This window comes from Stigmatopora argus, chromosome 12, assembly GCF_051989625.1.
Source record: "Stigmatopora argus isolate UIUO_Sarg chromosome 12, RoL_Sarg_1.0, whole genome shotgun sequence".
Taxonomy (NCBI): domain Eukaryota; kingdom Metazoa; phylum Chordata; class Actinopteri; order Syngnathiformes; family Syngnathidae; genus Stigmatopora; species Stigmatopora argus.
Window position 1 is genome coordinate 16,209,992 of NC_135398.1, and position 24,029 is coordinate 16,234,020.

Below are 24,029 nucleotides of genomic sequence, written 5' to 3' on the forward strand. Positions count from 1 at the left end.
CCACAAATCATTGCGTCAAAACTGGTAAATCGCCCATGCGCAGTGAGCACTTCCTTTTTGGAACTACGTCTCGACTGAAACGATGGTGAGCTGAAACGTCCTTTTATAAATCTGCGTCAATCTTATGTTTTCTATGGTCCATATCAATAAACGTTGTTTCCAAAAGTACACAGACACACCAAACTGCAATGTGCCAGCCTCCGTTTTGTTACTTTAGATCAGCGTTGGCTGTTATAAGTGATATTGTCATAGCCAGTTTACAAATGGCTGCTCCTATTGCTAAAGTTCTACTGAACCTAGCTACAAGGCTAAGTCGGCCCTACGGTTCATTTAACATGTCGTTGTACTGCGTTTGGAATCCTACTCTTAATTTAATGAATGTGTCGTGTATTCTTTCAAAGGCCAAACGCACCAAGAAGGTGGGAATTGTTGGTAAATATGGCACGCGTTACGGTGCCTCGCTGAGGAAGATGGTGAAGAAAATTGAGATCTCCCAGCATGCTAAATACACCTGCTCATTCTGTGGCAAGGTAAGACTTTGCACGTGTGTTGTAGCACATGGAATCATTGGAGAGTAACATAGGAACTGGCATCATTTGGCCCTTTGGCGGCCCTTTGTTAACTCCTCCCCATCAATATTCCTTTTCAAGACCAAAATGAAGAGGAGGGCTGTGGGTATCTGGCACTGCGGATCTTGCATGAAAACAGTGGCTGGTGGCGCCTGGACTTACAAGTAGGTTCAATTGTACATATTTAGGATCATTAGTTCAAAGTACTTTTGTTGACTACTACTATTTGTACTCAACAAGTAGTGTGTGTTTCCCAACCACTGTGCCTTGGCACACAGGGTGCCATGAGCAATGGTCAGGTGTGCCGGGGAAATTGCAAGAAGTCATACAATGTGATATTCAGAGAGAAAATTAATATGAATATAACGAGAATAAAATTGAACTATTACAAGGTTGCCGGGGGAAATTGCAAGAAGTCATACAATGTGATATTCAGAGAGAAAATTAATATGAATATAACGAAAATAAAATTGAACTATTACAAGGTTCAAATCAAAATGTGAGGAATGTTAAATTATAGATTCACTATTACATGATTCAAATAGTGAAACTGATTTTGTTGCTTATTTTTCTCTAACATGAACCGGAAGTTGTTTGGTTTCTAGGGCATCAACTATTGGTGACATAAAGTCTGAGCACAACTTTTTTTTTTGCGTAATATTAGGAGATTTAAGTAATATTTCGAGAAAAGTCATAGAATTTTGCGTTTAAATACATTGCTTATTTTCGCATCATTCGAACCGGAAGTTGTTCAGGGTCCGCAGACTTTTGGTGGCATTAGGTCAGTGTGGAAAAATTTGATTTATGTGATTCCCGCTGATAAAACTTTGATGAAAATGACTATTCTTAATATAGGAGACATAGTTTTAAATAAAAAGATTTTCAAATTTGTCCCTTGAGATTTTTTTCAATGCAAAAAGTGTGCCGCAGCTCAAAAAAGGTTTGGAAACATTGGTGTCCACCCACGGCCAAAAGTTTTAAGACACTTCACCATTCAGTGGGATGAAATCATTTGTCACAGGTGTACACAGCCTCTCTTTGGTAGAGTGATAAAGTGCTTCATGACTCGTGGGTGTATTTGCAGATATCAATTAGGTTAAGACCTACAGTTTCTTGTGTAATTAGTAGGGATGACCCTGATCAAAAAGCTGGTCGGAATTTATTGAAAATTGGGCCCGATCGCATTATTTTCAGAGGACCAGATTTGGGTACAGATCATTTGTTTGTTTTTTAATGCATTTGTTTACATTTTTAGGTATTAACTTACCTAAAAATGTCCAATCCATTTTGACTGCGAGCCCCTCCGGTCAAATTGGATTGGATGCCTCTCACCGTCAATAGGAGTGAGATATGATAACTTCTTATGGCATTTAATGTGTTAAGATAACAACAAAATGATCCAAGTATAATGAAAAAAAATTATAGCTATACAACAACATTTCTATATACATTTGTTTTTTAATGTGTATTTTTTTTCCTGTATACGAATCTGTTGTCCAATGCTCCTGACCATAGGCGTTCCAAACTATAGGAGCGGTTGTTACTGTAATCAGATCCTCCATGTTTAGTAAAATCTCTTATCGGCTTGTTGGAATCCCTAAATGTAAATGGCAACTGCAAACAGACGTGTAGGCTACGCTTGTGTTGAATTAAGTTTACGGTAGAGCTGGGCGATAAAACAACGATAATTATCGTGAAATAGTTATTGTCAATAATATTAAAAACTTTCGATGCAAATTTGATGATTTTAAACTGCTATTACACAACCCGACCACCACAGAGAATGGGAGCGCTGTTCAGGAGAAGAGTGTGATGAGGAAACGTGTTTTTAGCATGATAGCAATAGAGGCTAACAGGAAGCATTAATGCAAAAAATAAGCGATTATGAGATGCAGGACAACACCGAGCCGGCCCACTCAAAGATCCAAGTGATTTCTCCCTGGCGTTCGCTTTTTTTTTTTTAAATGCCTTGTACCTGTGCAAAGGACAGCCTTATTGAAAATGTCCTTAACCAACTGTCCTCGTTTGAGGACAGCCTGTAATATATATATATATATACACATACATACATATATATTAATTTATAACAAATAACGACACCTGTCAAAATTTCTGCTGGTTTTATTTTTCCTAGTGTGAGGGCGTTGTCTTATATTTATTGCACTATAGAACAACAAAAATACTTCTTAAAATCATGTTTCATATTCTCTTATAAAGTAAGGTAACATAGTCATTAATCATTTAAATGAGGAGGAAAGTAATTTATTTACTTAATCACAGAAGTTTGTCGTTTCAAATTTGAAATAAAATAGACGTGATAACATCAATATCGACTGATAATTTGATAACATAGATTACATATCGCCTATCTCTAGTTTACGGTATACCGAGTTTGCAGCTGTGCATTGGCGGTGTGAAATACAGTCGTACCTCTACTTATGAAATTATGTTTCTAAGACTTTTTTCATAACTTGAAAATTTTGTAAGAAGGTGTACTTTATATGTAAATTCTCATTTGTTCCACGGTCCTCACACAACTACCAACAAACCCTTTAAAATTGGTCAGTGTGCCAATTTGTATTAATGATGTGAGAAGACACAAAAATAAGATAAAATTATAGGGAAATGATTTATTAATGTCTTAAAATAAATAAAGGATATGAAAATGTGCCCTGAGCCGCTGAAATGTCTCCCTGCCTTGCTGTTGTAGATGTAATATCCGTGTTTGTCCGCTAGATGACGGCAAGAACTCGTTCACTAGGGCCGAAAGCCATCCAGTTTTATGTGTGCTCTGTATGGGTGTGTGAAAATATGCGCCATGTTGCATTTGTACAGATTTTAATTGCTTAATAAGGGGAATTCAAAATAAAATAACAGACAAGGAAATGCATCTACGTTTTGGGGGATTTTGTAACTTGGATTTTTTTTGTAATCAATTTGCATATTTAAAAAAAATGTCGTAACTTGAACCTTTTGTACCTAGGGGCATTCGTAAGTAGAGGTGTGACTGTATTGGAAAATGTCACATTTCTGTACTATCTTGAAGTGATCAGAAATGGGTTTTAATATCCACCGTGTTGTAATATGAGTCATCGTTTATTGTAAAAAATAAATGGACGAATGTTGCAATTTAAGAAGTTTTAATGCATTCCCCTTGTTTAATGTAATGTTATTTCATTCACAGCACAACTTCTGCCGTGACCGTAAAGTCAGCGATCAGGAGGCTGAAGGAGTTGAAGGACCAGTAAACTAGCGAAATGATCTCTGGAGGAATTGGAACTTTTTGATAATTGAACCAACCTGGACTTGGCCTCAACATCCAAAAATAAAGCTGTCTGGAGTGGCTTCCTGTCTCTTTATCCTTATGAACGAAAGGCTTGCTTGAGCAATTCCTACATGTCTGATGGAAGTTCAGCAAGGTTTGCTCTGTGAATAAATTTGCTTTGGTAGAGAGGGTCATTGAATTTGATGCTGTTAATTTTGAGCAGGGTTTCAAGAAAAGTTGCCAATCATACTGTCACTTGTAATGTTTTCTCAAAAACAGGAATTTAAACAATTGGATATCCCCCTTCGGTTTGTGCTATTCAATGTTTAGGTCATCACATTTTCTGTTCTAGTATTAAGTATTTAATTAGTTTACCTTGTTAATGGGGCATTAGCTTCTATAGGATTGCATGGTGTACAAGTGGTTACTAACCACAACAACTTCCATTGGAGTCCAGCTCCAATCTAACCGATTGATTGGCGCTGTAGTCCAGTGGAAGTTGCTTTCTCTGTTACCATGATTTTCTATCATTCCCAAAACACATGATACTCATTTACAATAATCTACCCTATTAAAAAGGGTGGAGTGAGTGGTTAGCGTGTTGGCCTCTCAGTGCTGGGATCCTGGGTTCTAATCCAGGTTGGTCCACCTGTGTGGAGTTTGCTTGTTCTGCGTGGGTTTCCTCCCACATTCCAAAAATTGAATGGTAGGCTGATTGGACCCTAAATTGCCCCTAAGTATGGGTGTGAGTGTGCACGGTTCTCCATCTCCTTGTGCTCTGCGATCGGATGGCCACCGATTCAGGGTCTTCCCAGTTTCTGGCCTGCAGTTAGCTGGATAGGCTCCAGCACCCCCCGCGACCCTAGTAATGATAAAGTGGTTTCGAAAATAAATGAATGGCATCAAAAATTGCCTTGTGGTTTTCTAGAGAGCAATTGTTCAAAGCCTCCCGTGATCCTGCTCAAGAATAAACGCTACAGCGATTGGACTTTCCAAAGTTAGTCTGATGGTTCGTTCACTTTCTATCTTGTAGTACTGCTAAATTGTAGTAGATGGCGTAGGTACACCCATGGGTAAAAGAAAAGAAAACATGGCTGCACACAGTGTCTTCAGACCAGGCTTGTTTAACCACAAAGTTGCAATAGTCACAGGTGGAGCGACTGGCATTGGGAAAGCAATATCTTATGAGCTTTTGGAACTGGGTAAGTATTCTGGGATTTAATCTTTTTTTCACTTAGCCAACTCCTTAGGAGAAATTTTGAAAAACAAAGTCATCTTGATCTGGCCGACTCAATACAATTCAGGTAGCTAAGTAAGACCACAGCATTAGTCTTCAGAATATATATAGATGTTCACTATAACCGACTGCCATTGACTCACATTGTGAATGACCTGAGTAATATCAGGCGCTATAGCACACGTATTTGCAATAATGCAATCAGAAACTAGAACTATTCCTCGATCACGGTTTTTGCCGTCGCTTGTGGGTTGAAGGCTTGGAACCGACCCAGCTGATTTCTGGGAGATGGGAGGGTGCCCCCAGGACTGGTCGCCAGCCAATCATAGTGAACATTAAAAGCAAAAGTTCAGTTCTAAATCCCCTAAAATGACAACGGTGTCACCATTATAGTTTCACTAGCTAGCCGCTATCCCCGATAGCACTCTTACTATTACGCATCACTAAAATGACTAAATACATAGTGGGGTGTGTATTGCCTCATATTTGGTGATTCGATTCGGATCCCGATTAATCCAAATAGTATACTCATTCCTCTTCCTTACCGCCCATCCTCGAGGGGGTTGCTGGAGCCTAACCCAGCTGTCTTCGGGCGAAATGCAGACTGCACTCTAGACTGGTCGCCAGTCAGTTGCAGGGCACACAGAGAGACAAACGACCATCCGCACTCCCAATCCTACCGCCACCAGTGGGAATTGAGCCCGCTCCGAAGTCAGGCGAGTGAAGCTCTACGCCACGAGGCGGCCCCATACTATACTTCAAAACAATTATTGCCATGTTTGTATATCACTTTGAATAAAAAAAAAATCAAAATGGACATAAAAGTACAGTGATCTCTCGAATTTCGCCGATAATGTAGACCAGACTTGGCCGCGAAAAAACGCGAAGTGGGATCACCCTTATTACTACCATTCTACATGTATTCGCTCTTTTACAAAAATACAAGTACAATTACCAAAAGTATATTTGGGGCATATGAAAATACTGTAATGTATTAATATCGAAATATAATCTATATATAAAAATGTAAAGGGCGGCCCAGTGGAGCGAGTTGTTAGCGCGTCGACCTCACAGCCCTGGGGTCCTGGGTTCATATCCAGGTCGGTCCACCTGTGTGGAGTTTCCATGTTCTCCCCGGCCTGCGTGGCTTTCCTCCCAGATTCTAAAAACATGCATGGTAGGCTGATTGGACACTCTAAATTGCCCCTAGGTATGGGTGTGAGTGTGCATGGTTGTCCATCTCCTTGTGCCCTTGAGCAATGTGTTGACGTCCTGCGCTGTCATGTCTGAGAAGCCTTCAGCGGATACCAATGGAGCCAGCTTCACGGCCTTATCTATGGTGTAAATCCCTCATATTGTTAGTTGATTTTTGGGGGGGACCACAAATGTACAGTTTGAGGTCCTGACCGATAGGTCATTCTCAATCTTAAATATGTTTTTACTCCTAGTGATGACCACTGTCTTGGTGTCCTCTCCGAATGTTCGCCTATTCTTTCTTGATGTAACATACAGTAGATTCATTTACGCGAATGAAAGTGTAGCCACCTATTGTTAATTTCCACCAAAAACACACCTGTTAAGATCGATTCATTTTAAGATACCAGCAAATATGAGAGATTTCGCATTTGTTGAATTTCAGCTTCAGTAATATGGCATTGTAATCAGTCATTTATCCCAAACCTTTTCTTAGGTTGTAATGTAGTGATTTCCAGTAGAAAAGTAGAGAGATTGGAGACTGCTGCCCAGGAAATGAGACAAAGAATTCCAGCTTCCAGCCCAGCATGTGTTACTCCACTCCCTTGTAACATCCGCAACGAGGACGAGGTGTGCACTCCGTCTTTCTTGGTAGGAGCCATCAGATTAATGTTGTTATCACTGAAGCAAATGGGTTTTGTGTGGACTTCTAAACCAGGTAAAGGCACTTGTGTCTTCAGTGCTGAAACAATACGGGCACATAGACTTTCTGGTAAACAATGGTGGCGGACAATTTAGCAGCCCAGCCGAGCACATGTCTTCCAAAGGGTGGAAAGCTGTGATCGACACAAACTTGAATGGCACTTTCCACTGTTGCAAGGAGGGTGAGACATTGACTCTCGTTTAAGCTCTGTGTTTGAGGATTAAATATGACTCTATCAAACTATTGCAATCGACAGTCTATACCACATGGATGAAACAACATGGAGGTGTGATCGTTAACATCATCGCAGACATGTGGAAAGGCTTTCCAGGCATGGCGTGAGTAGCAAAACGTTTTAAATGTACTGTGATCAAGTAAAGGTTATACACATTGTAGGGGGTTCAAACGTTGGGCCTGTTTGAACGCACTGCCCCTACAACTACTACTAAATGTGATGAAGAGCTTTCATTCCCCAAACCATAAATATTTACTAATAAGTATTATCATAATTTCTCTACATGGTACCATGGTGAGATAATACTTAAGTTTCTGCTGCCTCTTGCAGGGGCTGAAAAATCCTAAACAATTTGTGCTGCTTAATTTAAAAGAAAGATGTGTTGCGGCAGTTTTTCAAACTGTATATAAAAATGTAAGTTGAACAATGGAAAAGTTGGCCCTAGTTCCACATTACATCTTAAAAAGTATGCATCATACAATTGACACTAAACATTCAATCAATACATCCCTTGATGCATTGCAATGCACAAAAAAACTTTACACATCTGATGGGCATAACATACTTTTAGTATTATTTTTTTACTATAAAACTTCACCTTCAAACAACCTGCCATGACTACTGTATATTGTATTCATTTGTTCAATATTTATTACAAAAGTTCCTACAGCTGACATTGATCCAATACAATCATTCATTCATCTTCTTAGCCGCTTATTCTCACAACGGTCACTGGGGGTGCTGGCTCCTATCCCAGCTAACTACAGGCACGAAGCGGGGAACCTGAATCGGTGGCCAGCCTATCGCAGGGCACAAGGAGATGGAAAACCATTCCTGCTCACACTCATAAAGAAGGTGTAATTTAGAGTATTCAACCAGTCTACGCTGTATGTTTTTATGATGTGGGAGGAAATCGTAGTACCCAGAGAAAACCCACGCAGGCCCGGAGAGAACATGCAAACTCCACACAGTGAGGACCAAACTGGGGTCGAACCCATGACCCCAGAACTGCCGCTGGGGTGCCTGATCCCAAAAAAAGTCCAAAGAAATCATAAAACCTTAATGCTTGTTGTTGATTAATGTAATTGTTTGAATTCTTAATGTTCTGTTTAGGGCGGTCCGGTGGGGCGAGTGGTTAGCGCTTCGGCCTCACAGTGGCAGACCTGGGTTCAAATCCAGTTTCGGTCCACCTGTGTGCAGTTTGCATGTTTTCCGTGGGTTTTCTCTGGGTACTCCGGTTTCCTACCACGTTCCAAAGACATGCATGGTAGGCTGATTGAACACTCTAAATTGCCCCTAGGTATGAGTGTGAGCGTGAATGATTGTTTGTTTCCTTGTGCCATGCGATTGGCTGGCCACCAGTTCAGGCTGTTCCCCGCCTCTTGCCCGAAGTCAGCTGGGATAGGCTCCAGCACCCCCCGCGACCCTAGTGAGGATAAAGCGGTTCAGAAAATGAGATGAGATGTTCTGTTTATGAGATGTGTTAATATGTTTGTGTTTGTGTTGTTAGCTTCCTCTTGTTCCCCTGCGCTTCAAAATGGATAGATTTTGTATGCTTGATATTCATTTTAAGACATTAATAAATCATTCTCTTATAACGTTCTCACATTTTTGTGAAACTTTGATCAATTTTTAAGGGTTTGGTCTGTAATTGTCTAAGGAACGTGTAACAAATTAGACAATTTACATATAAAGTACTGCTCTACTTACAAAATTTTCAAGTTACGAAAAAAGTTCTGGAACCAATTCATTTTTTAAGTAGAGGTACGACTGTATAGTGTCCCAAAACTATTTTTCTTTGCACTAATGTGATAACTTCATTTCACTTTTTCTGTACATAAAACATTGATTGACTGCTACTATGTAGGGAGCAACTGATTGATTCTGAACCCTGCTCATGCCTCTCTGACAGCCACACAGGTGCAGCCAGGGCAGCAGTGGACAACTTAACAAAGAGCCTAGCCATCGAGTGGGCCGCCTCAGGTGTACGGATCAACGCTGTTGCTCCAGTATGTACAACTCCACTTCCACTATTGTTATCCATGCATCTTTGATGATTGGGTTGTTTCAAGTTGTTGTTCATTTGGTCACAGGGCACTATTTTTTCTAAAACGGCAATGGAGAATTACAAGGATCTTGGACCAACCCTTTTTAAGAAGTCTGTTCCAAATAGTCCAGCAAAGAGACTCGGATTACCAGAAGAGGTGTGTTTTCTGACAGTTTGAACATACAATAAATCCCAGAAAACTGCTATACAGTGCCTCCCTCCTAATAGCAGGATTGAACCACTCTGCAATTAGCAAAAATCCACGAGTAATTTGGTGTGCCAGCTAAAAACTTTTGTTGCCTACAAAGCTACAAAGTGAAAACCTTTGTTTCCCTGAAGCTTCTGAACTGACTAACATACCGTATTTACTTGCATATAAGCCGCATTTGTCGCACAAACAAAAATGATGACTGACTCGAGGGTAAGGCTTATATGCGCATAAAAAGATGACATGCACAAAACTGCAAGGTAACAACTACAAAACTCCATAACACCATAACACCATGATGCCATAATGCAAGACATTGCGACCAATACAGTCATTTATTTCAAAATAGAGAAAAGATAAACAGATAAAACGCCAAACAAAATTTATTTTGACGTCTATGAATGAAATTCAAGAAGAAAAAAGATCTATCTTGCATAAATCTGCCTGTCACTGCTCGCTCAGAGCCTCGCCATCTTACCTAAGGCGCCGCCGTTTTACCTAGTTAAACGTGCTCTGACTGGCCAGACGCGAGTAGCCTTGATGTGTTCATAGCTTTTACCATGTCAGCACATCCCAATAGTTTTTAACGCTGATCGAAGGTCTTGCAGTCAATCGTTAAAATATCAGCCCTGATTCCTGCGTAATGTGTATCTCTTGCTATTATTCCACCCAGACTTGGTGAACACTATACCGCTATGGACACAGTCCCTGGTTATACTTACGTCACTTCCTTTTAGATAGGAAATTATTGCACATTTGTGATTAGGAAATAAAACTATATTCCGCTTTGATTTTTTTCTTTTTATTTCTTGTTCGAAAGTGACAACTATTGCAATAATTTATTTTTTAGATATTTCGGTCTGTACTTTGTAGCTTCATGTTTTTGTTTGTTTGTTCAAGCTCTAAGCACGCTTGCTGTTGTTGGACACCATACATTAGTACAGTGGTACCTCGAAATACGAGCTTAATTTGTTCCGGGACTGAGCTCGTATGTCGATTTTCTCGTAACTCAAACAAACGTTTTCCTTTGAAATGAACTAAGAACAAATTAATTTGTTCCAACCCTCTGAAAAAACACCAAAAACAGGATATTGGATTGAAAAAATGTTTTATTTGTTCTAATTCGCCATCTATTAATAAAGTAACACATAACTAGTGGTTTAATTTTACTAAAATGTGTTTAATAGTACTAAAATTATACGGATTTCGAAGGGTGGAGAGAGAGAGACGGACAGAGATTCAGGGGGTGGAGGGGGGGGCTTTTTGCACGGCAACACGCTCGTTTCATAAAATAAACAAATTTAAATGAACATGGATTACGATGCAGACACTCAAAAATAAGTTTAATCTAACCTTACACTAAACTTAATTCTAATTTTGTATTAAAGTTTGATACCTTTCTTCTCTATTTGCACATTTACGTACCGTAAAAATAGGAAACTGACTTAAATGTCGTAATATTACGACATTTTTTTCTTCCCAATATTACTTCAACCACCTAACATTACGAGAAAAGCCGTTTTGTGCTTACACAAACTTAACGTGGACAAAAGTTGAACCCCGAAAACCAAAGTTTCCGGTTTACTTTACATAAAAATAAGCAACAAAATGACTTTAATCTCATAATATTACGATTTGAATCTTGCTATTGTACAATCTATGAATTCATATTTCATTTCTATTATCGTAATAGTTCAATTTTAATCTCTTAATATTGAGATTTCTCTCTTGGACTCCTTGTAATTTCCCGCGGCACACCTGAGCATCGCTCACGGCACACAAGTGTGCCGCGGCACACTGGTTGGGAAACACTGCTTGAGTATACACACCTCTGAGATACTGTATGAATCAAAAGGATATTATTGGGGTCAAAATCATAAGTTAATATGCCTGTCTATGTAAATGCAAAATATCAAATTATTCAATTTTAAAAGAAATAAGTATCTTGATGAGAACCCAATGCTTTTTAATGACATAAATTACAATTTTCTTACCAGAAGTTAAAGATGTTGTGGCGGCCACATTGTTTTCGGTGCTTCATATTACTGCAATAGTTCTCACTTTTGAACAAGAAATAAAAAGAAAAAAGTCAAAGCGGAATTTTATTTCACAATCACAAATGTACAATCATTTCCTTTCTGTGTTCCAAAAGGGAGGGTGTTGTCTGCACGTAGACAAATTCAAAAAGGAAGTAACGTAAGCACAACCAGAAAATATGGCCATAGCGGTATACATAGTGTTCACCAAATCTCTGTGTGCAATAATAGCATACACGTTACGCAGGTATCAAGGTTTATATTTTAACGATCGACCGCAAGACCTTCGATCAGCCTTAACTATTGGGATGTGATGACATGGTAAACACTATGGTCAGAGCACGTTTAACTACGGTAAGATGGCGTGCCCTTAGCGAGCAAAGCAGGCACAAGTAAAGCACGTTTAACTACGGTAAGATGGCGGCGCCCTTAGCGAGCAAAGCAGGCACAAAAAGTGAACTCGCGTCTGGCCAGTCAGCGCACATTTACTATGGTAAGATGGCAACATCCTGAGCGAGTAGTGACTGGCTCACGTGAATTTTTTCATGTTTTATGCAAGATAAGGTTGATTTATTTTCCTTAAATTATATTCATACAAGTCAAAATACATTTTGTTTAGCGTTTTATCTGTTTATCTTTTCTCTATTTTGAAATAAATTACCGTATCGGCCGCATGACATCATAGCATCATGACGTCGTCAACTTGCAGTTTCGTGCATGTCGTGTTTTTATGCGCATTTAAGCCGTAACCTCGATTTAGTCATCATTTTTTTGTCCGACAAAAGCGGCTTATATGCGAGTAAATACGGTAAGTGATACAGTATTCCGTATTGCCTTTCTCCACTAACTTTGTGTGGTTAGATCTCCTCTGCAGTTTGTTTCCTGCTCTCTCCTGCCGCCACCTACATCACTGGAGCCACATTGCGGGTTGATGCAGGGCAGAGCTTGTACCACTCCATGTGGGAGATACCCAGTATGTTGAATCTTGTCACTGCATACTTCTACAACTGTGTTTTACATTGCTGAGATGTCTGCCTGTGTTTAGATCATAAGGCATGGCCCGAAGGTCCAGACGGGGAGAACATGGAAGCGCTGAAGGACCTACTCCAACCTCAAAGCAAGCTGTGATTCATTTTCTCAACGATGGTACATATCATTTGTTTTTTAAAGGTAACTGTGTGACTGAGTTAGACAAGACAGACACAGATGTGGTGTGAAAACAAATGTTTTGGTTTCTTGTAATACTACAATTGCTTGTGACAATGGGAATTAAAATATGCATGTTGTACATGTTAATTCAAAGTAATGATTTTGTTATTCCACCATTGTGCCAAGAAAGCTACTAAAGCATATCAAATGAAAAGTTAGCACAATTAAACAATTGATGACTTCTAGTTCATTTTGATTCACTTGAATAGAGTCGCTTATCGTACACGAATTTGTGTACTAATTTCCTGGAAATAAAAAAAAAGTCCAGCAACAAGTATATACTGTCATCATTCTTCACTTCACGGCTTCACTACATCGCTGATTTTTTCCTGAGGTATATAAAAAAAAGTTAATAAAAACGTCTAAATCCACGCTGAAACTCGCAACCGGAAGACAGATGAAAAATGGCGGAAGTCAGGCCACCGCTTCATCTCTCAGCGCCGAAGGAACTATTTTCACTGCGAGTAGCGTACTTAAAAGTATTTACATTTCTTTATTTATAGATTCTATTTAGATGTTAATACATTATAGTCCTTCGATATGCTTGTAAATGTGATATTTAATAGACTTCTTGATTATTGTACTTGTGTACTTATAGATTCGTATAGGCGAGAAAATATGTATTTTGGTATGTAGTAATATAATAGGGGTTATCCTACTTTGCGGTCTTCCAAATACCGCGGCCATGTCTGGTCTATATTATCTGCGAAAAACGAAGGATTACGACGTCGTTTTTGATTGTTTTTGACCCACACGATTTACCATACATCTCCCGTAAAGCAATACAAATTGTCGTAACAACACAGAAACAGAGGTCAACACTAGACTGGGGTAAAGTATTTTAATACAAATTCTAGTACACTTGCTCAATTGTGTTTCTTATATGACGTGATAGTAGCTACATCTTCCTGGGCGATTATTGTTTAGTGCCACAGAAAAGCTGCTAACGGCTAGCCACAAATATTCAATGATAGTTCGAACCTATATTATGACCCAGTGGTTTGTAAAACGAGAACAGCGATAATCTCAGTACAACATATGTATAACATTTTCAAAACAAGCGAAGGTTTTAGGACGACCTGTTCTGGTTTGTAACTAGTAGTTGCTTTCGTGTTGAAAGTTACCCAGCGGCCAAATCGAAAGAACTATTTTAATCTAACCTATCCTTCCATGTATGCTTAGGTGTTCTCTTCATCACTATTCTAACCTACAATATAGTACTTTATCCTTAAAAGGTGAGTAATATGATAATATTCACACACACACACACACAAAATAAAGTTAACTGGGTTCATATTTTATGTTAAATTACTACAATGTAGCCACTTTTACTTGATATGCCAATTCAATGGGTAGTACTGCTTATACTTGTGAAAATATACCATATTCTTTGCAAGTGATCCTAATTTCTCTCCTCTAATCTTTGATGAAAGCGGTCTGGTGGGCTAGAGGTTCACCCACAAATTCTACCCAAATATCCCAACTCTGTGCAGTAGAAGTCATCTTTAGGACAGTTACAATAATAGTATACTTTTTTTTTCATTTTCTCAACTGCTTTATCCTCATTGGGGTAGCAGGAGGTGCTGGAGCCTATCCCAGCTGACTTGGGGCTAGAGGCAGGTGACACCTTGTATCGGTGGCCAGCTGATCGCAGGACACAAGATGGATAACCATTCACACTCACACTCATACCTAGGGGCAATTTAGAGTGTCCAATCAGCCTACCATGCATGTCTTTGGAATGTGGGAGAAAACCCACGCAGGGGAGGACATGCAAACTTCACACAGGTGGACCGACCTAGAGTTGAACCCAGGACAACCACTGTGAGGCCGACATGCTAACCACTCATCCGCTGAGCCGCCTTAATAGTATACTTTTTGCATTAAAATGTATTTTGTATTTCCGAGGCAAGATAATTTGGTCTCCATACTTTGAGGAATTTGTGTTGAGACTGGACTTTCAATGTAAACATGCACTCATCAGTATGGGAGGTGACCACGGCCACAGCAAGCTGTCCATGCCTGACTGGCGGCAGTGGAAGACTGAGGGAACTCCCTTGGAGTTTACACAGCAGAGATTGGCAGCCAGGGGTCTCAAAGATCCATGGGCCCGGTAAGCATTTATAAGAGTACTTGTAGCATTTTTGTTTGTGCTGTAATTGCTTACACAACTTTGTCTCTCATTCTTTAGTAATGAAGCATGGCGGTACTCTGGTGGCTTTGCACGTGCCGTGACTCTCTCTGATGTCCTACTAAGGGGATTCAAGTGGGGCTTTGCTGCCTTTACTGTTGCTTTGGCTGTTGAATATGCCCTTTTCCCACCAAAGAAGGGTTCCCATTAATGCAGTGTGATTTCCACTATTGTCTCAGTCAAAATGTTCTTGGATTCTAATGTTATTCTGAATTTACATTTATTAAATGTTTCCATCATCAGCCCTTTTGTTTGTTTGTTTTCTTCATAAACAACATATTATTGATGGTGAAACTAATGTTGCTTCCTCTTTCTGCTCAGTTTCTTCCAAAAGAACCTTAAACATTTAAGTATCAAGAGCGTCAAAATCAGTGCAGTGGTAGCAAGCAGAGCGATAACATCCAGACAAAAGTACTGGAACCAATACAGTTCGTGGGCAGCTGCTTTAAGATGCCCGGCCCCTTTATGCCGCATTACAAATTCGGTCCAATATACTGACAGGTCCAGTGGATCAACAGGACGATCTTTGTGTAACGCCGACAGCCTCTTCATGTTCTCTTTATACCTAAAACAATTGTCTTTATTTGGATCTGTTTTTAAAGCTTTACAGCTTTAATTCAAGATGTTCACATTATAAAAAAAACCTACCTAATATCATTAATGACTTCACTCAGTCTTTGCAGAAGGTCTTCGGCAGTGACGGATAAAATATCCAACACCACTCCCCCTCCTCTATCTTCTAGTCTTGCTGCATTGTCAGGCTGGTCTCCACCAAGTGGTAGCATCACCATGGGAATAGCATGACAAATTGCCTCAAATAGACCATGTGAGCCAGCATGAGTGATGAAGGCTCGAGCTCCAGGATGAGCTAAAGTTGGTTAAACAATGACAAAAGACTCATAAAAATATGGAATATTAAACATGGTATTTTAATCATAGCAGTCATTTTACCGAGTAAGTCGTTCTGTGGCACCCAGCTCATCATCTTTATATTTTCTGGTGTATTATCAGGAACAATTCCAGAATATCTCCATATAACCTATCAAAGAAAGGCAATTTGCTCAAGTACTGTAGCAACTCAATAGACACAGTTATTGTATTGTCTAAGTAAAGCTCAAAGATATTTGCACAAGAATAAGAGCGATAATGAATTTCCGTAAGTATGGTGCCACCTAAAAAGATAAAAAAAAATCTTAACCGTCATACAGGTGTGTAGACTTTAACTCTTAACCGATTTAGAAAAAAATTATAATTTACATTTGGGGAAGAAAACTGTTGGGTTTATTCTGGGATGTTACTATATGTTCATTAAGCATTTTATAGGTAATGAAGTTATAATTTAATTTGGGCTATATTTTAAGTAATCACCGAGCGAGCTCAAGGTGACTCTCCAGGGCAGCTGGCTCCAGCTTGTTGACGTAACACCTCACCGTATCCTCGGCTCCAAGGACTGTTTACTGGGAGATACACCTCGACCCTTTACCCAGATGCAAGTTCACAATGAAGATCTGCGAAGGACTCTTAAATTGCTTGGACTTGGATTCCAGAGCAGATGGTGATAATTGAGTTCCGACCTTAATTGTTATTAAGGAATACCTGATCTGCGATTATTGTTGCAGTTGTTTTTGACCTCGTTGGTGTTATTCGGTTAGCTTATGCAATTGTTTGAATCAGATTACCTTAGATGTTTTGAATTATGCGCGACTAAATGGACAGAGGAGGATGCCGCTCTTCAGAATCATCCTGGACGAGGACGAGTTGGGAGTGATTTTCCTTGCAAGTTGTAGGCAGAGTATGTTAATGATGTCTCCCTGTTTTGATTAAAGCGTATTAATAATAAACCTATCAAAAACAATTATGCCAGTGCCTTATTTGTCGTAATTGGTCATACTTTGATGACAAAAACAATTATATCACTATCGACCTGAAGTCTGGAAAACAAAAACTGGTCAATTGCAATCTACCAGTCGATTGCCAAGGTTCTTTTGGTAGATTGTATGAGAGTAAGATTTCATCTTGTCTGTTGGTTACCTTTAGCCCTGCACAATGTATTGTATGTACCGTGACATTGCAATGTGCGGATGCACAATACTGACATCACAGGACGTGCGATAGTTGTATTTATTAAAAAAATAAATAAACATCTGGACCTTTTAACAAGCGCATCTGACTCTACTGTGTGAAGCCGACAGGCTTGCCTAACATCTTTGCCAGCTGCTCATTAAGTGATGCATTGATTTTTGACACTTCAAACGTGTGCCACGATTATATGCTTCAATTCAGTGCCCTTTGGTGGTGATTGGATGGGAGCTGTTCCAGCTGCCCTTCCTTCCATGCCAAGAGACGCTATATAAATAAATTTAATTGTATAAATGTGGTGATGAGAAATACAACAAAATAAGTTGTAACAATAAATTAATATGTGGGTAGATGCTTTTGACCTGATCATTGATGTGATCACTGAGTCAACGATGATGACAAAGCCTATGTCCGATTATTATTACTATTATTATTATTATTATTATTATTATTATTATTATTATTATTATTATTTCTTATGCAACTCACATGCTGAAAAAGTGTGAGCACCCATGAAATTCAGTATGTTGGGCTCAAGTGCTCATTCTAGTTGCGCAACATATGAATTTCATTAATTTATATAAATGCAATGCCAATTAATATTGGAGTCCATTTTTGAGCATTACTTTAAATTGAAAGACTTCATTTCTAAATGTTAAATACATATATTTAGTCTCTATATTCCTTTATATTAATTCAAACTAAGCATTTCCAATATGACTATACCTTCTGTGGAATCTGTTTGAATGCATCAAAGAAGATTTGGGTCATCTCAATTGGGATTTTTTTCAATGCTGTGCCCAGTGTGAAGATGACAAATCCATGCTTCCCTGACACCCATGGTTCCAAATCCTTTTATAGAGACACAATTATGCATTATTTTGACATTTTATTTTATGCTGTTGCAGTTGTATATAAGAAAAATCAGGTCTTACTTTTGGAAGAGGATTCCTAACATTGCAGTTGATGCCCCCAACTGGCACCATGTTTGGCATTAACGGGCGTGGGTACTCCAGTGTGAAGTCAATCCTGTAGAAACAGATATCTGTTTAGAGGAGAGCTATGCTAATCATTTATGAATATTTAGCAATTGTGTCAACTCACAATTATATGTAATTTAGTATAAAAAAGAGATTTAAAAAAATGAACCACTGGTTCAGCCACACAAAACAAGCATACCCACACCAGCTCTTCAAAAGATAGTTATGTGAATTACTACTCTTTGAATGGCTTTATGATACACTTTTTGAGGAATACTGGATTATAAAACAGACAGTTTTTTTTCTTTTAATTCAAAAAGATCTAATTCTACTTCTGGGGTGGCCTTGTGTTGCGAGTGGTTAGCGCATCGGCCTCACAGCTCTGGGGGCCTGGGTTCAAATCCAGGTCACGTCCACCTGTGTGGAGTTTACATGTTCTCTCAAGGCCTGTATGGGTTTTCTCTGGGTACTCTGGTTTTCTCCCACATTCCGAAAACATGCATGGTAGGCTGATTGGACACTCTAAATTGCCCCTAGGTATGGGTGCGAGTGTGCATGGTTGTCCGTCTCCTTGTGCCCTGCGATCAGCTGCCCACCGATTCAGGGTGTCCCCTGTTTCTGTCCCGGAGACAGCTGGGACAGGTTCCCCCCCCAACGCTAATGAGGATGAAGCGGTTCGGAAAATGAGATGAGATAATTCTACTTCTGCTTAAACATCTTAATTTTTCACCTGTGCAGCCAGATTGCAGAGTCTGACAGCACTTCAGCTACACCCACATCCTCTTCCAGGAACTCAGAAGCCATTCGATCGAAACGCCAATAAAAGATTTGACAAAGGATTGGTTCTAGTGCGCTCACCTGTGAGACACAGGATGGGAAAGGTTTAATTGTTAGATTTAATTTGGTTCAGTTTAGCTCATTACCTGCGATAGACGTCCTAATCCATTTGAAGTGGAAGGACGACCTTAGTCGTAATACCAGCCCTTCCCTTTTCAAATGAATTGGATGCCGTCAATAGCAGTCAATGAGTTAAAAACAAAAACAAAAAACACATTTAAAGGAAAAAATGAATTACACATGAACAATGACTGAAATTGACCAGAACATTTTATTATTTTAAAGGGAAAGACAACACCTAGTATGATAATGACCCTTAAGTAAAAGGCAGTGGTTCAAAATAATTAATTATGTAAATAGATTTTTTTAGACCTCTGAAAATGGAAAAATGTATGCCTCAGACACAAGTATGACACTGCTTAGCATTGCTGCCATTTTCTGACGACAGTTATAGTCACGGGTATTAACGGGTATTAGAAAGGTCGGGCAATCTGGGATACTCACATTAAAATAGAGGAGAAGGGGAAAATGCACAGTCAACTCAACAGTAGCTTGAACTAATAAATATTTTCTTGGAGTGAGAAAATATCAGCGTTAAAGGCTTTTATCGCGCACCATCGTAATGGCATATTGGGTCACACAATTAGAAACCCATTGAATTTCTCTTACTCTGACAACTAGCTCTACTTTCCTGACCTTGTATTACAATATCTTTGTTAGTATGTACTGAGGAATTAAATTGCTATCATTAAAATTGTGCTTTCAGGCACATGTTAACTATACTCTTAGCATTCCGCAAGCAGCATTCTTTTTCCTGGAATGCATATGATTAAGGTGTTGTCTTTCTCTTTAAGATCTCTGCCGAGTCATTTTTCACCATTGTGTTGAGAACTCTTTGCTTGAAGTCCATTTTATCTGTAAGGCGAGTGAAGAAGCGTGGAACATAGGAAGGTGGCGATGGACACCCAGCAGATTTCATGTCCAAAAAACAAGGAATTCCCCTCAGTAAATTAACTGAGGGAATACCTGAAAGTGGTTCAAATAAGGTTATGAGAAAACATTGCCGTAGAATTACTGGGAGTGGAGAGGAAGAATGGAGGCTGTAACATGGCCTAGTATTCTCATTATATTAAGAATCAACATTCATCATGACATCATGTCTTGTTCTCCATGTTTTAATTATTTCATTCATTTTCGGAACCACTTTATCCTCATTAGGATCGCGGGGGTGCTGGAGTCTATCCCAGCTGGCTCCGGGCCAGAGGCGGGGGACACCCTGAATCGGCGGCCAGCCGATCGCAGGGCACAAGGAGACAGACAACCATACACACTCGCACCCATACATGGAGACATTTTTAGAGTGTCCAATCAGGTTACCATGCATGTTTTTGGAATGTGGGAGGAAACCGGAGTACCCGGAGGAAACCTACACAGGCCCGGGGAGAACATGCAAACTCCACACAGGTGGACCGACCTGGATTTGAGGCTGTGAGGCTGACGTGCTAACCACTCACCCACCGGGCCACCTCAGTGTTTTTATTGTAGTTTTATTTTTCTGTAATGTCCATGCGTACGTTTCTTCTAATGTTTTGTATGCTTGTGCTTTATGAGATGTCTTTCCATTTACCTGTCTTGTATCTGAGACAACCCCTTAAAAAACAAAATTCTTTATCACAAGGTGCTATCACATCATTTAATAGAATTACAATGTGAACTGCAATTGCCTGGAGGTCATTCAAGTGTGTAACTAATAATAATGCAGCTCACCTGCAACCCAAATAAGAACAAGCAGTATTAAATGGATGCAGGGAACATATTGCAATGCTGAAGTATTCACCTAATTTACGAGCTATTATGGCGCCCGTAGGCACCATCGGGTCGGTAAGGACAGCGTCAAATCCCTGTGAAACAGGAGTAAATAATTAGACATAATGCAGATACTTCTACAAAAATTTAAGTCTGAAGTCTATAAACTTTAGAACACAAATAGTTTAAATACCATTTTTAATTTTAATTTATTTTTAATATTTTAACTGAACTAAAAACATAATTGGTTAAAGCAAATCACGTGAGCGACTTGCTGTTTTGAAAGACAAGTCGGTAAGGATATGCATACAATTGAAAGCCTTCCAATTTTTTTTAAAATAGTATATAAACTTGTGTATATTTAGCATAAACCTTATGGACACAAAATTGCACTGAGAATTTAGTGAAAGGGACTTACTTGTTGAGCCAAATGTGTTATAACACTGGCATTAAACAGAAGACTCTCTGCAGTTGTGTGAAGTAATCCTGCAATTCTTTGAATTTGGGAGATTTTTTCCTGGATTCTCTCAAAGAAAGACAGTGCAGATTTTTCAAGCACGTCTTCATTTTTGGACATCACAAAGTCAACAAATGCCTTGTCAAATGGAAGAGGGTACCTCAGCGTCTCATAGTGCTCCCCTGGACTAATCAGTATGGTGATCTCAGGCATCACAACAGTAACACTGTGTCCACGCCGACCCATTTCTTGAGCAATGGCTTTCATTCCCACCCAGTGACTTCCATCCATTGGTATCACCAGCAATTTACCCACATAAGAAGTGGTGTTACTCACAGCGATATTGTCTTTTGCCTCAGATCGGCTGGTCTTATCCAAGGCAACAGCAAGAGCCATGTTTAGCAGCCACAGCGTACACACCATTACAGTCCTCATGGTTGTCATTTCCTGTAGGGCAGCACGCACAAGTATTAGCTTGAAGAAAATGTTCACCCTGAGGACACTCCTACGCCTTCCTTTGTCTATCTGGCCTGCTGAAATGTCTCTGTTCATGTGTTGTGTCCAAAGTCCTCCCTGTGAGTTCAGATATTTGCTTTACCATTTGAATCAAGGCATAAACAGGACTCGGTGCATGCAAAACTGTTCGAGTTTTTGCTGTCTAAAATTGAGAGGTATTTCTTTGATACACATCCAAGTTTTATATAACTGTTTGACACATTTTTCATTATCCTTGATCAGTGGCGGGCCGTCAGGGCCTTCAAGGCCTTCTCTGCTGGCCTAAGAAATATCTGAATCTTATTATATATTGTCCGTCAATACTTATTATTCCAAATGGTCTGTTAGCTTCCTTTCATTGCTTCCCCCCCTGGTTGCACTGCTTCCAGATGTGTTTTCATATTGAAGCATTTAACCAATCACATTTCAGCCATTATTTGTTGCCAGATCAGATCTGCCTCAAAGCCTTCAAAATCAGTTCTGCGAGGTCTGCTGCATTAAACAAGACTGTTGCTTTTAACCAATCAGATTTCGAATTGGCAACCCCACAATGATTTTTCATAGGCGTTGGCATTTTGCTGGCTGGGACATGTCATTGCTTTCAGCAACTATGATTGGCTAGTAGGCGGGCCAAAGCAGCCAGAGATTCAAAAAAAAACTCCACCCACATGGCCGACAGTGGCAAAAACAAATGGATTCTGTTGCAAATTTCTCTCACAAAGCTATTTTCCAGACGGACTTTTCCAGAAAAAAATGGACATCATTAAGAAAGGGCGGTCAACTCCGAAGCTAGCAAGCCTGTTACAGCCGGGAAAATGGTGTGTGCGGCACTTTCAGTGTGCTAACTTAGCTCCACAAGCAAATAGTATATTGTTGTTTTGTTTTAAAGCCATTTTCAAAACAGACTATGCCAGAAATATGACAGGACAGGCTCGACTTTCATCATTAGCTTCGATGGCGATAGGAAAGAAGGAAGAAAGAAAGGAGGATGGATATTGTGTACAGTTAAAAGGATTTTTGGTGAGTAAAATATGGCTATATTCCTAAATAATATATCTGAAAAGCTCCAGTGTTTGTATTTAAGCTCCAGTGTTTGTATTTAATCACTAAATGCTGCTAGGATGTGGATTTTATCCCAGTTTAATTTTTGCCATTTCGCCATTGACGTCCATCGCTGTCTTTTCCCAAGGAAATCACCCCCCTGGCCTGGTTGTAATGTCTCAAAAGCTCCAGTATTTGTATTTAATCATGAAATGCTGCTAGGAAGTGGATTTTACCCCATTTTTGTGCATTGATTTTTTGATTATTTTTTATGTGTCGCAGCTCTAGCTGCAGTAGAGGTTTTATAGCCATAAAATAGTTTTTGAGGGTTGGATTGATACGTTGAAGGCGCTACCAGAAAATCCACCGCCCGCCACTGTCCTTGATATCTTAATGCAGGTGTGGCGAGTGGTCAGCGTGTCATGTCCATCTGTGTGGAGTTTGCATGCTCTCCCCGGTCATGCGTTGGTTTCCTCCGGGTACTCTGATTTCCTCCCACATTCCAAAAACATGCATGGTAGGCTGATTGGACACTCTAAATTGCCCCTAGGTATGGGTGTGAGAGTGCATGGTTGTCCGTCTCCTTGTGCCCTGCGAGCGGCTGGCCACCGATTCAGGGTGTCCCCCGCCTGTGGCCCGGAGACAGCTGGGATAGGCTCCAGCACCCCCTGCGACCCTAATGAGGATAAAGTGGTTCAGAAAATGAGATGAGATGAGGGAGATCTTAATGCAATGAGTGCCAACAGGCTCCTTGAATAAAACGGCCCCTAAAAGAAGACCGGCTAGCAGAAATATTTTAACACTGTAACAATTAAGTATTGCTTTTCACATCATCTTACATAAGTTTTATATACTCTCCTATCACCCAAACACGCCTCCTTTGCGCCTTCAGACCAGGCCTCCAAGAGGCTGGTGCCAGGATGCGGATGCACCCCTAGCTCCCCCCCTAAACTCCGCCCCTGCTTTTTTAGTACAGACGCTCCCCTACTTACGAACGAGTTAGGTTCTGAGCGATTGTTCATAAGTTGAATTTGTTTGTAAGTTGCTTAGTGCTATATTTTGTATTATAATTTATATTTAAGGCCTATATAAGTATATTGAAGGTTTATATAAGTGCATCTGTATGTTTAAGGCTTGTATAAGTAACACGCATTGGTTTGTACTGAAAAAAAACATTTAATAAAATGGAAAGAATACACACAGTACTGTATACATGCATTAGAGAGAGAGAGATTTACTAGAAACTGGCCGAAAGAAGCTATCTAATGACGATTGCAGTTTTCTTTTTTTCATCATAAATGATGCGGTAGCACTGTATGGCATCATTCAATTGATTTGCAAACTTTGTGCAACGTTCAATATTTGGGTACTGCAGCCTGATCTTTATGTTTATAAATGGTACTGACGGTCGAACGATTCAAGTTGTATTCCCGTGCAACG

At 39.7% G+C, this 24,029-nt stretch overlaps 4 protein-coding genes across 10 annotated transcripts; 3 read left to right on the forward strand and 1 right to left on the reverse strand.

Annotated features, from left to right (window-relative positions):
* The first annotated feature begins 21 nt into the window (after window positions 1-21).
* Window positions 22-3,914, forward strand: rpl37a (ribosomal protein L37a). Its single transcript, XM_077614344.1, has 4 exons — window positions 22-85; window positions 402-530; window positions 651-733; window positions 3,754-3,914. The coding sequence occupies exons 1-4, from the start codon at window positions 83-85 to the stop codon at window positions 3,815-3,817; spliced, it is 279 nt and encodes a 92-aa protein (XP_077470470.1). The 5' UTR covers window positions 22-82; the 3' UTR covers window positions 3,818-3,914.
* A 961-nt stretch (window positions 3,915-4,875) lies between these two features.
* pecr (peroxisomal trans-2-enoyl-CoA reductase) lies at window positions 4,876-12,977 on the forward strand. The gene is made up of 8 exons (XM_077614341.1): window positions 4,876-5,036; window positions 6,762-6,895; window positions 6,984-7,149; window positions 7,225-7,306; window positions 9,116-9,212; window positions 9,297-9,407; window positions 12,356-12,467; window positions 12,540-12,977. The coding sequence occupies exons 1-8, from the start codon at window positions 4,904-4,906 to the stop codon at window positions 12,620-12,622; spliced, it is 918 nt and encodes a 305-aa protein (XP_077470467.1). The 5' UTR covers window positions 4,876-4,903; the 3' UTR covers window positions 12,623-12,977.
* A 132-nt stretch (window positions 12,978-13,109) lies between these two features.
* Window positions 13,110-15,136, forward strand: ndufb3 (NADH:ubiquinone oxidoreductase subunit B3). Of its 5 annotated transcripts, none has more exons than XM_077614351.1 (4): window positions 13,110-13,182; window positions 13,886-13,938; window positions 14,688-14,816; window positions 14,895-15,136. In XM_077614351.1, exons 3-4 carry the CDS (start codon window positions 14,689-14,691, stop codon window positions 15,043-15,045), a joined length of 279 nt encoding a protein of 92 aa, XP_077470477.1. In that variant the 5' UTR covers window positions 13,110-13,182; window positions 13,886-13,938; window position 14,688; the 3' UTR covers window positions 15,046-15,136. The 5 variants fall into 5 exon arrangements, with proteins under 5 accessions (XP_077470477.1, XP_077470476.1, XP_077470475.1 ...); XM_077614350.1 differs by lacking the exon at window positions 13,110-13,182 and adding an exon at window positions 13,189-13,790; XM_077614349.1 differs by lacking the exon at window positions 13,110-13,182 and adding an exon at window positions 13,189-13,534.
* LOC144085272 (UDP-glucuronosyltransferase 1A1-like) lies at window positions 13,530-21,578 on the reverse strand. 3 transcript variants are annotated; one of them, XM_077614345.1, is made up of 9 exons: window positions 21,015-21,578; window positions 20,628-20,691; window positions 19,668-19,816; window positions 18,684-18,811; window positions 17,909-18,002; window positions 17,700-17,825; window positions 15,846-15,933; window positions 15,543-15,762; window positions 13,530-15,459 (listed from the first exon to the last, which is right to left on the reverse strand). In XM_077614345.1, exons 1-9 carry the CDS (start codon window positions 21,495-21,497, stop codon window positions 15,189-15,191), a joined length of 1,623 nt encoding a protein of 540 aa, XP_077470471.1. In that variant the 5' UTR covers window positions 21,498-21,578; the 3' UTR covers window positions 13,530-15,188. The 3 variants fall into 3 exon arrangements, with proteins under 3 accessions (XP_077470471.1, XP_077470472.1, XP_077470473.1); XM_077614346.1 differs by lacking the exons at window positions 18,684-18,811; window positions 19,668-19,816 and having other exon boundaries at window positions 20,558-20,691; XM_077614347.1 differs by lacking the exons at window positions 18,684-18,811; window positions 19,668-19,816 and having other exon boundaries at window positions 21,015-21,078.
* Window positions 21,579-24,029: the final 2,451 nt, after the last annotated feature.